Here is a 14,712-nt window from a genome sequence, read left to right as displayed (position 1 = left end):
AAATTACTAAATTGCCTGTTAATGCAATTTCCTAAAGAGGAAGTTTGAGGTGGACAAAATTTAGTTACAAAATTGGTTGTAGCCTAAGTTTATAACTTTACTCAATATCATTAATGTAAGCGAGCCCAACAAGCTAAACCCACTTAGAATAGTGGATTTAGGTTAGACGGCCCAATACAATTAATTTGTTAGAGGATAGGCTTTTGAGGTCAACTTTAATGTACTTGTATGATTTAATCTTTAAATGGATAGGATAAAGTTAGATAACTCATGAAAGAAGAATAGATTTTTGGGATTAACTCTTCCTCGGGTTTGGCCGAAGAGTAGTTGTTCGTATAATATTCAAGTCTTAATCACAGGATAGTGCTATACAATGCCAATATTTCTTTTCATTTTTTCATCTCTACTTCTACTGGGGCTTCCTTCCTTTATATAATCAGCTGAATTACATCTTAGCCCTCCACTTGTACAGTCATTGACCTTCCTTTAGATGTTTGTCCTATCAAGGTTTTGCTGGAAGTGGTAGAATGTGCTGCAAGCTGTGAATGCACTGTTCAGAGATCATTCCTCCATTAATGCGGTCAATTGAGTTGGTGCAGTGCATTGAATGCGGAGATGATAGTTACTTTGTCTGGATACTTCCCTTCTTCTTTGCTTGCACGTCTCTACCGTTTTCTTCGGTATTCTATTTTCTAGTGCAAGTGGCCTGCCTTACGCCTCCCAATGAGAGTTTGGCCTGATCCTTGGGCGATCACTTCTTCATCCCTTATTCTCAAGTTTTCATTTACGTGTTGGTTCAGGTCTAATGTGAGTATGGGCTCTTCTACCTCCTCGGACTAGGCCCACGGGCTATATTTTGTATTCCGATCTTACCCCTTCCACAATTAACATTACCACACACATGTCAAATTTTGTACCAATCGAATATTATTTATTATATGATCTATAAGATTATATTTTTTGCATAATTTTAAACTACAAAATTGCAATTTAAATAGTTTATTGATGACATAACTATTGATCTTTAATTTTCTAGAAATTTTGCAAACATGGATAACATAAGAAGAAAATATACTCCAATGGTGGATTTGTCAAAATTCATCTCCAATAAAAAAGATATTAAGTAAGATTGTAACCTTAGGTTACAACCAATTTTGTAATAAACTTTATCCAAAGCAGCAATTTGTGTTAGTGGGTTATGCTCCTATTGTGTCATGGCAAGGGTTTTCAAATACATAGCTTAATTCTAATCCAATTTATTTAATAATCATGTTAAAATCAGGGATTGCATTACGACCTGCCCCCCAAAACAAAAATATATAAAATAATTTTTTTGTTTTTGTTTTGACTCCTAAAATAAAATTTTGAACACGCTTACCCTAATTTTTTAAAAACCTAGCTGAAATTAACTTAAATATGATCATCTTAGTACCATTTTCACAAAAAAGTTAAGTGGTAAGTTGTAAGTTGTAACTTTTTTTATATGGACCTGCAACTAACATAACTTTGTTACCTACATTTAACGACTTGCCACCTAAATTTTGTTGTGAAATTTTTGTGAAAGTGTTGTATTAATAGCATCACTCTTAAAATATTTAGTTTTATAAGAAAGAAAAAAATGTTCTAGATTTTTGCTCTTCGATTAAAAAAAAAAAAAAAAAAAAAACCCTTCTCTCTTAGATTTTGGCTTACTTTGGCATTGACAATGGAATAAAGTTGTTTTTCCCATACTTTTCTTCTTCATCAACAAAAATTACATTAGCAATACAACCAACATAACTGTATCTACATCTGTGTTATATTAAATGTTTGATTAGTTATTTGACAAAAATGTATGATTAATTATTTAATTCTATTTGTTTATGCATTCAATAGTTGTTGTCTTACTGATCTTTAAACCATTAATAATTTTTTAAGACTATTATACAATATAGTTGTGCCACCTAAATTTTGTTGTGAAATTTTTGTGAAAATGTTGTATTAATAGCATTGCTCTTAAAATATTTAATTTTATAAGAAAGAAAAAAATGTTTCAGATTTTTGCTCTTCGATTATAAAAAAAAAAAAAAAAAAAAAAAAAAAAAAAAAAAAAAAAAAACCTTCTCTCTTGGACTTTGGCTTACTTTAGCATTGACAGTGGAATGAGATTGTTTTTCCTGCACTTTCTTCTTCACCAGCAAAAAATTACACTAGCGATACAACCAACATATCTGTATCCACATCTGTGTTATATTAAATGTTTGATTAGTTATTTGACAAAATTGTATGATTAATTATTTAATTATATTTGTTTATGCATTCAATAGTTGTTGTCTTACTGATCTTTAAACCATTAATAAATTTTAGACTATTGTACAATATAGTTGTTTTGTATACTAAATTGTATGGAAGTGGTATATAAAGAAAAAAAAAAAAGTAGTCATTTTTGTTTTCTTCCCTACCCACGATAAAATTTCTAGCTCCACCAATGCTGACCCCCCTAGATAAAAAATCATGAAGCCGCTACTGGTCAAAATCTCTCAATCCTAACACAATATGCTTATTAAGTGAGTTGGCATGACTATACCAATTTTGACTCATTTTATACACAATCTAAGAAAAACAACCCGAAAATATATTTTTCTCACTATTTTGGATAAAAAGGGTTAGAATCCAAATGCATGTATGATAAAAATGACATTTATTCATATAAATAGAATATTCTCAAGGTGATTGAAAGTAGGACTGTAAATGAACAAAGTTGGTTACTAACATCTCGAGCTCAGTTCATGAAAAAGCTTGTTTATGTTCTTTTGTTTAGAAAACAATTCAAGTTAAGCCCTAAGTTTAGACTTGAATACTAAATGAACTAAGCTCAAACATTATAATGTGTTTATGAACAAGTTCGTGAATAGGGGCGACGCTAGAGCTACTACGGGGGTTCAAATGAACCCCCTAACTTGAAAAAGGAAAACAAAATTATGTATATAATATTTTTTTTATTAGTTCAATTTACCATTAAAAATATTATTGCACACCCTGACTTAAATCTTACTCATTCTAATCACATATCAGGCAGCCTAGTCCAAAATCAAATAACAACACAAATAGTAGATCTCTCTTTAATGAATCTCATCTCACTCTTCTCAATTTTGATTATCTCAGTATCTTTCAACTCTAAAATTAAAGAGTGAATATTTGTGAGTTGTAAGTGTCTCTCTATCTATTATAAATTCCCTTTATTATAAATTTATATTTTATGTGTGTGTGCGCACGTGTGTGTGTCTAATATGTGTTTTATTTTTATTATTTTTTTGTTATAATGTTATTTATGTGAATTATAATGTATGTGAATATGTTCATGTATAGTATAAATATAATATAACTTTTATAATTTAATAATTAGAATATATAGAGGGTTTGTCACACGTGTGTATATTGTTATCAAGTTATAATAATTTTTTGTTACAAAGTTAGTCATTGTTCAAGAATTTAATTGGTTAAATAGACATTTAGTGTATTATTTATATATAGATGAGTATAGTCGTGTTGATCAATAATTAATAAAGTGCAAGTGAATTGATTTTTGTCATTTAGATTAAAACATTTTTATAAAAACAATGAGAAATAGATAATTGAAATTGCATAAAAATAAAAAAGATAAATAAAATCAACAAAATAAAATTGTCAAATCTACATTGACAATAGATAATAATAGCTAATAATAAACTATCATGTAACGATTTTAAAATATGAAAACTTGTAGAAGGAAATTGTAAAAATTCATGTTTTTGCAATTTTTTTATTGATAACTAGATATATTCAAATTATATTTTTATTAAATTATATTTAATTTAAGTTTCTTAATAACTCCCCTCAAAAATATTCCTAGAGCTGCCACTGTTTGTGAACATGAAGGCTCGATTTAACTATATATAATATTATATATTTATATGTATACTTGTCTAAAAATATTTTTATACACTTGAAATTTTTTTTTTTTAGAGTAACTTATACACTTGAAATTTGATTGTATAGGTTTGTCAATATGTATATTGATGATTGATTATTGTTAGTAGTTTATTGATGATATAAAGCGTCTATTTGTAGTAAAAATTTATAAAATTGTGTATAGTCAAAATATTTTAGCCATAATTTCACAGTATATAGAAAAATAATAAGTTAATAATCAAAAAGAGCAAGATGTGACTACAAAATCTTGTTTGATACTGATGAGCTCGAGCTCATATTGCTTACGCGTTGACGGGTTTTGACACGATGTGTTCAATGTGACTAGCATTGCCGCCCCTGGTCCGAGTCTCGAACCTTACACGTACGAATTGCAGTTTAAAATCTTAGCGTCGAAGATATATAGACTCCCCCTAACGGCGTCGTATCGTAGCATTTTCTCTAATCTCTCTCTCTACGCATCTCTCTCTCTCTCTCTCTCTCTCTCTCTCTGTGGGAATCAGATTCAATGGCGGGCGAGAACGAGCCAGCGAAGCTTCTCCTACCGTATCTCCAACGCGCCGATGAGTTACAAAAGCACGAGCCTCTCGTCGCTTATTACTGTATGTATCTCTCTCTCTCTCTCTCTCTGCATTTTCTATCTAAAACCCTAAATCACTCTGAATACGACGCCGTATAGTATAGTCCTCCAATCTGTTTGCGATTATGAGCAGGTCGATTATACGCAATGGAACGAGGGCTCAAAATACCACAAAGCGAGCGCACCAAAACCACCAATTCCCTCCTTATTTCCCTCATGAAACAGCTCGAAAAGGTCTCTCTCTCTCTGTCTCTGTCTCTCTCTTTTATTTATTTATTATTATTGCTCTAGATCGGTATTTTTTATTTTATTTACTGTTTGATTGCGGAGAAAATCATTAGAAAAACCTAAAAACTTTAATCTGATTTGAATTTTGCACTGCTACTGAGGCTTCTGAGCAGAGCGTCTTAATTTGCCAGTTGCCTAATCTGAATGTGATAAAACAATTGATGGGAACCGCTTTGCGGCTTAAAACTTTTTACGATATGTTTCTGCTGCCTGTATTGCCCTCACATTGTTTCTGAACTTTTCGCCCATATTGAGAAATGATAATTCGTGATTGCTCTTTCCGTTGGATTTGAATCTTATTAATCATGAACACAAGGATTTGTTTACCATTTATGTGGATTTGATTGGAGTTTATGTTCTTTTGAATTGCTTGGTGAGTTGTGGTGTGAGGTGGGGGTTGTTAGGGTTATCAATTTGTTGATTTTTTGGTATGAAGGATTATAAATTTTGAAGCTTTTGATAGTGGAGGTAATGAAGTGTGTATGAAAGTAATGGTAACTATGTGCTCCTAAGCATGAGCATAAACTGCCCCTGGATTTCTTGGCACTTGGTTCTGGCAGGTTGGGTCAGTTGCCAGTAGGTTTTACTGACTAAAGGCGAGTCCATAGGGCTCTTCTTTAGAAAGGTTCCCTATGTTATCAAAGAAACTAATGGTAGCTACTATATTGCCCTGAACTTCGGTGAGTTATTATGGTGCTCTGAGTGATAATACGAATTTTGGACCAAAGTTTTTATTGGGAAATTTTGAAATTCTTATTGGTTTCAAGAATTTTGGAATAATGTCCTTTTCTTTAGTTTTGCCTCAAGGAAAGGCAAAGGGAGATTTAAACTAGTGACCCTTCATGAGGCGTGGCCCCCTACTAATTGTACTACCCCTTGGGGTTATAATGTCCCTTTTTAACGTTGGATAACACTCACTGTTGACATCATGATTTACAACCTTCGTTTTGGTTGTATATTTTATGCATATTAGAATATAAATTGTAAAAATTTTCATTTACTGTTTGGTTGCTTTGAAAACTCCTAAAAATTTTATCTGATTTGTGTTGGCACTGGTACTGAGGCTTCCAAGCAGAGCATCTTAATTTGCCAGTTGCCTAATCTGAATGTGTGAAAACAATCATTGGGAACCGCTTTGCAGCTTAAAACCTTATAAAATATGTTTCTGCTGCCTGTAATGCCCTCACATTGTTTATGGATGGTGAGAGTTTGTGTTTGCTCTTTCGTTAGATAGGTCTTAGGTTTAAATCTTATTACTTTATGAACGAAAGGATTTGTTTACTTTTTGTGTATCGTTTATCTGTATTTGATCAAAGATTAGATTCATTGATTTGTTGATAGTATTGGTATGGAGGATTAGATTTTGAAGCTTTTGAGAGTGGAGGTAAAATTACTTTGTGTGAAACTAATGGTAACTAAAATGCTGTCCCAAAGTTTGTGAAGTTATTATTATGGTGCTCAGAGTGACAGTTCAATTTTGGACTTGACAGTTTTTATAGGGAAATTTCCAAATTCTTTTTTATTACAAAAGAGGTTTGGAATAATGTCCTTATTTTTTTAGTTTTGGCCCCAAGGGGACGGAGAATTAGAAATTTGAACTAGTGGCCTCTACTTCATGAGTCATGGTTCCCAGCTGAATGTGCTACAGTTTGGCATTCATAATATCCCATTTTAATGTTGAATAATACTTACTGTGGAATCATGATTCAAAGCCATTGTTACAGTTTTATATTTTATTCATTTTAGAATATAAATAGGAAATATTCATTTACCGTTTGGTTGCTGGTATAATTGGTAAAATCTAAAGGTTTAGTCTGATTTGTATTTGCACTGGTACTGCGGCTTCCAAGCAAAGGTTAATTAGCCGGTTGCCTAATCTGAGTGTGCCAGAACAATTGTTGGGAACCGCTTTGCAGCTTAAACTTTATGTGGTATGTTTCTGCTGCCTGTAATGCCCTCACATCGTTTATGAATTCTCGTGAAGTCATTATCGTCCTCTGAGTGATAATTCAAATTTTGGACTTAATTTTATAGGGGAATATCCAAACTCTTTGGTTCCAAAGAATTTTGGAATATGTTCTTTCTTTTTGGGTTGAACTTTAGCCTCAAGGGAAGGGGGAATGGGAGATTTATAATAGTGACCTTACTTCATGAGGTGTGGTCCCTAGTTGATTGTGCCACCCCTTGGGATTATTAATTTCCTGTTTTATAAATGAACAGCACTTCCTGTTGAAATTTTGATTCAAAACCATCGTTACAGTCATATATTTTATGCATATTAGAATATATGTAGTAAATATTTCATTTATTGTTTGGTTGCTGGGAAACTCATAGAAACTAAAAATTTAGTCTGATTTGTATTTGCACTGGTACTAAGTCTTCCGAGCAGAGCATTAATTTGCCGGTTGCCTAATCTGAATGTGCTAAAACAATTTGGGAACCGCTTTGCAGCTTAAACTTGATACAATATGTTTCTGCTGCCTGTAATGCCCTCACATATGAATTTTCATTGACACTGGTAATTTATTTTTGCTCTTTAGTTGGATAGGTCTCGTGCTTAAATCTTATTAATCATGAACAAAAGGATTTCTTTACTTTTTGTGTACCTTTTATGTGTATTTGAGTAGAGTTTAGGGTTGTCTGTTCACTCTGTTGATAGTTTTGGTAAGGAGAATTATAAATTTTGTAGCTTTGAGCGTGGAGGCAATTACTTTGTGTGAAACTAATAGTAACTAGAATGTTATTGTCTACTCCCCAGTGGTAGGTCCAAAGGGCCTTGCCTTGGTGAGGTTCCACATCATAAAAAAGAAAAAAAGAAAAATGTTGTCCGAAGTTTGTGGAGTTATTGTGGTGCTCCAAGTGATAATTTGAATTTTGAAATGTTTGGAATAATGTCCCTTTTCTCAGATTTGGCCCCAAGGGGAGGGTGAATGGGAGATTAAAACTAGTGACCACCTCTTCATGAGGCATGGTCCCTAGCAGCTTGTGCTATTCTTTGGGGTTAATAATATCCTGATTTAACGTTGAATTATACTTATGTGGAAATCATGCTCTAAGACCATTATTTTGGTTCTATATTTCATGCATATTAGAATTAATAGTAAATATTTCATATACTGTTTGTCTGCTGGGAAAACTGTTGCAAATTTAAATGTTGGTCTGATTTGTATTTGCACTGGTACTGAGGCTTTCAAGCAGAGTGTCAATTTTCCTGTTGCCTAATCCAAATGTGCTAAAACATTTTTTGGCAACCACTTCGCTGCTTGAACTTTATACAATATGTTTCTTCTGCCTGTAATGCCCTCACATTGTTCATATATTTTGCTCCATAGTGAGAGTTTGTGGTTGCTTGTGGGATAGGTTTTAGGCTTAAATGTTATTAATATGGTGACAAAAGTTGATCATTTTTAAAGAATGAAATGATTTCTTTAACAAAAGTTGGTCATTTTTTAAGAATGAAATGATTTCTTTACTTCTTATATGCTGCTTCTTTGGATTTGACTGGAGAGTATGTTCTTTCAAAATGTGGGGTTTTCATTCGGTTTATCAATTCGTTTATAATTCTAGTGCTTCAGGGTGGAAGCAATTACTACAAGCGACGCTCATTGTAACTAGAATTTTGTTTGAACTTCGAAGTTCATGAAGTTATTACGGTCCTCCAAGCGTTAAATTTGAATCTTGGATTTGCTTATTTATAGGGAAATTTCCAAGTTCTTATTGTTTCAAATGGAAGTTTGGGATATTGCCCCATTTGATGATGACTAATACTTAAGCTGAAATCATTATTGAAAACCATTGAAATAGTTGTATATTAGAATTTAGAACATCATGAGGTTAATTCTTTATAAGATGTCATAGTTATTTTTAAGAGTGGAAACTTTGAATTTTTATTTATTATTATTATGTTTTTTTTGGTGGGGCATTCTAAGGAGCAACTAGCCCATAGGCTCAATTCTGTTCCATCCTATACCTTCTATCCTACATGCCTGTTTGGGAAGCACTTATAAGCTAACTTATTGCTTATTTTTCTTACTATTTGGGGGTCTCACGTGAGTCACCCACTTATTTTATTTAGCTTTTACCTTTTATCTATAATACTTTCAGCAAAAAGCTAGATAAGCTGTTCCCAAACGGATACGTATCACTCAGTTTTATAGTTTCAATGGACTTATCAGGTAGATATTGTGAAAGAATATCTACTCACATTGAGTTGTTGTAGGAGATAGATGGAACTTGGTGTGTGTGTGTTTGATAAATAACAATCTTATTGATAAAAAAAAAAAAGAGCCCCAAGTACATAGGGAGTATACATGGGAGCATGAAAATCAACCTTTCAAAGTACAAAGATCAAGCATATCTATTAATGAATACATGGAAAAAGAACCCCAATCTAACATCCAATAAAACAAAGTCCTCAAAACTTCAAGCATTATGTAGGCAGAACTTTTTTTTTTTTAAGAGTAATAATGGAAAAATTCATTGATATAAAAAAATTGAGTCGCCCAAGTATACAGGGAGCATAAAAAACTTGTCTCTTGAAGATCTATAGAAATTTATTAAGTTTGTTTAATCTCAATATCTCTCACCATATTGATGTCTATTGCCATTTGTCCTTTACAGGACAAGAAGTCACTAAAGTTGGGGCCTGAAGACCGATTGCATCTGGAGGGTTTTGCCTTAAATGTCTTTGCGAAGGCAGACAAGCAAGATCGTGCAGGACGAGCTGACTTGTAAGTCGAATCTTGTTTCTCATATATGACTATCATTTTAAAAGACGTTGAATGCTATTGCCTCTTGACTAACCTCTAGTTATATTCTTAGAGACTCTAGTCTGTCTACACCTATAGTTGTAATCTTAGAGACTATAGTTTATCTACACCTCTTGTTGTGAGGCACTGATGAAATGAATAACTCATGACTTGAGGGTCCTTTGTTTCGTTATTTTCACAAGATTTGAATATGGAAATCTAGCAATGTGACCTAAACAGTTGATGGTTGATGACTTTTGCAAATTAGTTGATGGTTGTGGTAGAGTATAGTGATGGTATATGTGATTTGTAATGTATGTAAATGCCTGGTGTTGGGTATGGTATCGATATAACGAATTAACAATCTTGTAAAAACATTACAACGACAACAACTAAGGCTTAGTTCAACCTATCAAAAAAAAAAAAAAAACAACCAAGGCTTAGTTCCAAAATTTTTGGGATCGACTATGAATTCTCAACAGATTAGTCAGGGTTGGCTATATGTATTTTTTTCCATCATTCTATTCTATCCAAAGTCATACTCTTTGTTACTTTCTTAATTGACATGTCTTTTTTCACTAATACAAATGTCATTTTTGGTCTTTCTCTACCTTTTTTGGTTTCCTTAACTTGAATAAACTCGCTCTTTCTCACTGGTGCATTAATCTCTCTCATGACAAACCATCTTAAGTGACTCTCAACACTCATTTTAATTACACTCATTTTATGAATGTTGTTTCTTAACAACCCAACATTTAGAGTACCATAGAACATAGCAGGTTGTATGAAATTAAATCTTTTATTTAATAGGTATTCTACGATGACACAACTTTTGATGCACTTGTCCACTTCATCCACTTGCTCTTATCTTTGATTCACATCCTCTTCAGTCTCTCCATCCTTATGAATTATTGGTCCAAGATATCATAAGCTCTCTCTTTTTTGGTCAAGTCTTATAACCCTTTCATCTTTGTTTCAAATTAATTGAAAGCCTTTAGATTCTTCTTTCCAAATTTCTAACTTGACATAAACTCTATGTTTGATTTCATCCACTAAAACCATATCATTTACAAAAATCATACACCAAGGACTTCCTCTTGAATCAATTCTAGTGAGCTCATCCATCACTAATGCAAAGAGATTTGGACTTAGTGCTGATTCTTGATGCAAACCTATAGTAATAGGAAACTCACTTATAATGCCTTCACTTGTTCTCACTAGTTAAAATATGTATCCTTAATCAACTTAATATATTTCAGAGGAACTTTACCTATCAAAAAAATATATATATATATACACACACACACTTCAAAGGAACTTTTTCTTTTTTTACCCCTCTTGGGACCCTATCATATGCTTTTTCTAGGTCAATAAAACCATATGAAGATCTTTACTGGCCTCTCCCATATTTTTCTATTAGGCATCTAAGTAAGAAAATAGCTTCTATGCAAATCACTTTGACATAAAACCAAATTGATTCTATAATATTTTTGTTTTGTTTATTAACCTATGTTCAATTACTCTCTCCTAAAATTTCATAGTGTGACTCATTTTATTTATTTATTTAAATTCTACAGTATTTTGTACAATTTTAAAGATCTCTCTTGCTGTTGTAAATAGTTATTAGAGTACTCCACTCACTAGGCATTTTGTTAACACTAGATCTCATTGAAAAAGTTTGTGAATCAGCACTAACCCACATCATCCAAGCACTTCCAAACTTCAACAAGGATTTCACCTGTTCTCACGGCTTCCCATTTTCATCTTCCTCAATCTGTCCTTTACCTTGATTATCCTAAATCTTTGAACAAAGAGTTAATAATATAGGAGATACGACTTTTAGGACTCCTCATTATTTCTAACTTTTCGCACTTATATGGCTTGCAACTTCATTTTAATTGTCATCAATAAACCTGAGCCATTGAGGGCTTATAGTTTACTAGTAGAGACTTCGCAATGTGAATCACCTTAAAACACTTCTGATGAATCATTATGTTTGTAAGGGGGAAAAAAGAAACAAAAATAAAAGTTGTTCATCATGCTTGAAAGGGGGAAAAATGAAACAAAAAGAAGAGTTGTTTTCCCTCAATGAGGATCAAGTTACACTTAATGTGATTTTAAGCAATGTTAAACTACTCACTAAATTTTTATTGAATCATATATACATATATACATACATAATGCAACTGATTTCACATTTATTTTTTTTGAACTTTTTACAGGAATACTGCAAAAACATTTTATGCTGCAAGCATTTTCTTTGAGATTATCAACCAGTTTGGGGTACTCCAATTTGATGTGAGTTCTGATCATGTTATTTATGGCCTTAGTAACTCTTTGTGATATTAGGAACATAGAATAGGCTTTCACTTATCAAAAACATAGGATAGCATTTTTATAGTTTTCAAGCAATAGCCCTCTTTTACAGCTTGAGGAGAAGCAGAAGTATGCAGCTTGGAAAGCAGCAGATATAAGGAAAGCTTTAAAAGAAGGAAGGAAGCCAAACCCAGGCCCGCCTGCTGGTGATGATGATCTGTCAATTCCATCACTTAGTGGCTCATATGTATGGTTCTAAACTCTAATTTAGATTACTCTTGTAAAATAAAACAACGGGATTTTATTAGAATTATCTGGAATAAGCATGAAATGTGACACACACATATATGCACGTGTATATTTTCTTGGGAACCCTTTTGCCCTCTCTCTCTCTCTCTCTCTCTCTTCTGGGGGGTGGGGAACATGTTTACATTCATACAATAATATTCTCACTCTTCTTCTCCCCTTGTTAGCTCATTACGTTAAATGAAACTATATTTTAAATAATTTTAGTTTATTGGTTCATGAATATGGTAAAGAAGAAATAATTTTTGCTTAATTGTAGCAAGGAATCGATTTGTTTGCTTTTCCATGATGGATCATAATCTTGGATACTGTGGAAAATGTCTTACAGTTTAAGAAGCTGACTCCAAAAAAGTGTTTTTTTTTTGCATTTTACCCACTGATTTAATAAATGTTCACTTCGAAACTCTTGATTTTTAATTGCTCATAAATCAAAAGTTGCTTGTGTTAGGTAATATTCTTAAGAATGACAATTCTAAGAAATCTTTTATTATATTCATCTTTGCAGGATATTGGGCCAAGCGAAACTGCAGTTACCAGTCCTGGACCTGAATCTGATCCATCACTTCAGTTCCATGATAAGGGAAACAGCCTGCATTCTACACAAAGTCTTCCATCGTCACGGGGCCATGATATTGACAATCCGCATTCTACAAACATTCCTCCAGCTGCTCAGTTCCATGATAGAGATGACCAACATTCTCCAATCATTCCTCCAGCAGTTCAGTTCCATGATAAAGACAACCAGCGTTCAACCTATGTTTCACCATCACCTCCTTCTTACCCTACTTCCAGTTACCCATCCCATGACTTTCATCCACCACCCGCAACAAACAGTTCAGAAAGTCCTACTTATCCTCAGCCATACCACCATCAATCTTACCCACAAGAACCTCAACAGCATCTGCCTTCCAATTTCCCTCCTCATGAAACTTCCTCTTACTCTTATCCCCATTTCCAAACTTATCCAAGTTTTTCAGAAAGTAGCCTCCCTGCAGTTCCATCTAACTATCCTTCTTACTATCAGGGCTCTGATGCTTCCTACTCTCATCACACAGCTCCTCCTGCGACAAACTACACACCAAATGCCCCACAGCGTTCGAGCAGCACAAATGGGACTGTTTCAGAACCTTCCCCTGCTGCTGCTCAAACATATCAATATGACAGTAACTATCAGCCATCACCCGAGAAAATTGCCGAGGCACATAAAGCTGCAAGATTTGCGGTAGGGGCGCTGGCATTTGACGACGTGTCAATTGCAGTAGACTACTTGAAGAAATCGCTTGAATTGCTGACAAAACCATCCGCCAGTCACTAAGTCTTTAATGTCTGGCAGAATGGCATTTTAGAGTTGGTTCTGTATTCTGTTTCGTATTTTGCATGGTTTGATTTGTAAATATTATTTGGAATCATAAATGAAATGCCAAGGGTTTTATTTATGTTATGAGACTATGTGAATGTAATTATTGATACACCACAGATTCTTTTGCTGCTTTATGAGTCTGATTATATGGATTCAAGATGGTTACAAGTGGGAGTGGGTTTGCCTCCCATCATACAGACCAATACTGTTTCCTATGTTGCTTTTGAATCCTAGATCCCCTTAACATGTTGCTCCTTGCACATAAAAAATGTTGATGTGAGAACATATTAATTTCAGACCTAATGGCCTGTGGGAATCAGTCTGGATTCAACTTTATGTGACAACAGTAATAATGTTTCCTATGTTGTTTTTGAATCCTGAATCCCCGTACATGTTGTCCCTGCACATAAAAAACTTTTGATGTAAGAACATATTAATTTCAGACTTAACGGGCCATGGACAGTGCGAATCGGTCTGGATTTAGCTTTATATGACAACAGTAATAACTCAAGAAGATCAATAATAGTTTCCTATGTTTTTTTTTTTCGAATCCTAAACCCCTTAGAGCATCTCTAGCCGCTTCCAAGTTTTTCTACTGTTTGGAGAATGAACAGTGACATTTAGTTTTTACCTACCTATTTTTTCAAATACACTTCCAACAGATTCTCTATTCCATTCTTTATCTCATTCAAATATTATTTCTTCATTTATTGTTTATTCTTTTTTTAATCATCATTTATTCTTTTTTTAACAATTATATTTTTCAATGAGAAATGTTATGTTTACAACATTTTACGCAATACTTTTACAACAAAATTTATGTGGAAAGTTGTTACTAGTTCTAATTTGAACCCACTACTGAAATTATTTTTTTACTCACCAATATTAACTAATAATAATCTATTACTTAAAATTTATTGTAAAAATATTGTGGTAGTATTTTTCAATTAAGATTTTTTATTTTTTATATTATTTTTCTTCCTTTCATTTCATTTTCATCCATGTTTCATTTCTTTTTTTCTTTTTCTTGTTTTTCTCCTCCACACAAGACACACAGCCCCCCTTTATTTTTATTTTCTTTTTCACCTCAAGAACATTCTAGCGCTTCACATCAGAGAAAAGAGAGAGAGAGAGAGAGAGAGAGGAGAGATTGGCTTGGGCCTCCA

The 14,712-nt window shown here is 33.1% G+C and overlaps 1 protein-coding gene across 1 annotated transcript; it reads left to right on the top strand.

Annotated features, from left to right (window-relative positions):
* Positions 1-4,256: 4,256 nt before the first annotated feature.
* Positions 4,257-13,749, top strand: LOC126694489 (protein HOMOLOG OF MAMMALIAN LYST-INTERACTING PROTEIN 5). Its single transcript, XM_050390810.1, has 6 exons — positions 4,257-4,550; positions 4,662-4,762; positions 9,437-9,546; positions 11,787-11,862; positions 11,993-12,127; positions 12,692-13,749. Exons 1-6 carry the CDS (start codon positions 4,457-4,459, stop codon positions 13,499-13,501), a joined length of 1,326 nt encoding a protein of 441 aa, XP_050246767.1. The 5' UTR covers positions 4,257-4,456; the 3' UTR covers positions 13,502-13,749.
* Positions 13,750-14,712: the final 963 nt, after the last annotated feature.

This window comes from Quercus robur, chromosome 8 (assembly GCF_932294415.1).
Source record: "Quercus robur chromosome 8, dhQueRobu3.1, whole genome shotgun sequence".
NCBI classification, from domain to species: domain Eukaryota; kingdom Viridiplantae; phylum Streptophyta; class Magnoliopsida; order Fagales; family Fagaceae; genus Quercus; species Quercus robur.
The sequence above is the reverse complement of the archived record's forward strand: the minus strand, read 5'-3'. Positions and strand labels throughout refer to the sequence as shown.

Bases quoted from the DNA above. Each gene is read 5' to 3' on its own strand.
- LOC126694489 (XM_050390810.1), top strand. From the start codon at position 4,457: ATGGCGGGCGAGAACGAGCCAGCGAAGCTTCTCCTACCGTATCTCCAA. The intron at 4,551-4,661 runs GTATGTATCTCT...GATTATGAGCAG, and splicing joins GCCTCTCGTCGCTTATTACT to GTCGATTATACGCAATGGAA. The intron at 12,128-12,691 runs GTATGGTTCTAA...TCATCTTTGCAG, and splicing joins CATCACTTAGTGGCTCATAT to GATATTGGGCCAAGCGAAAC.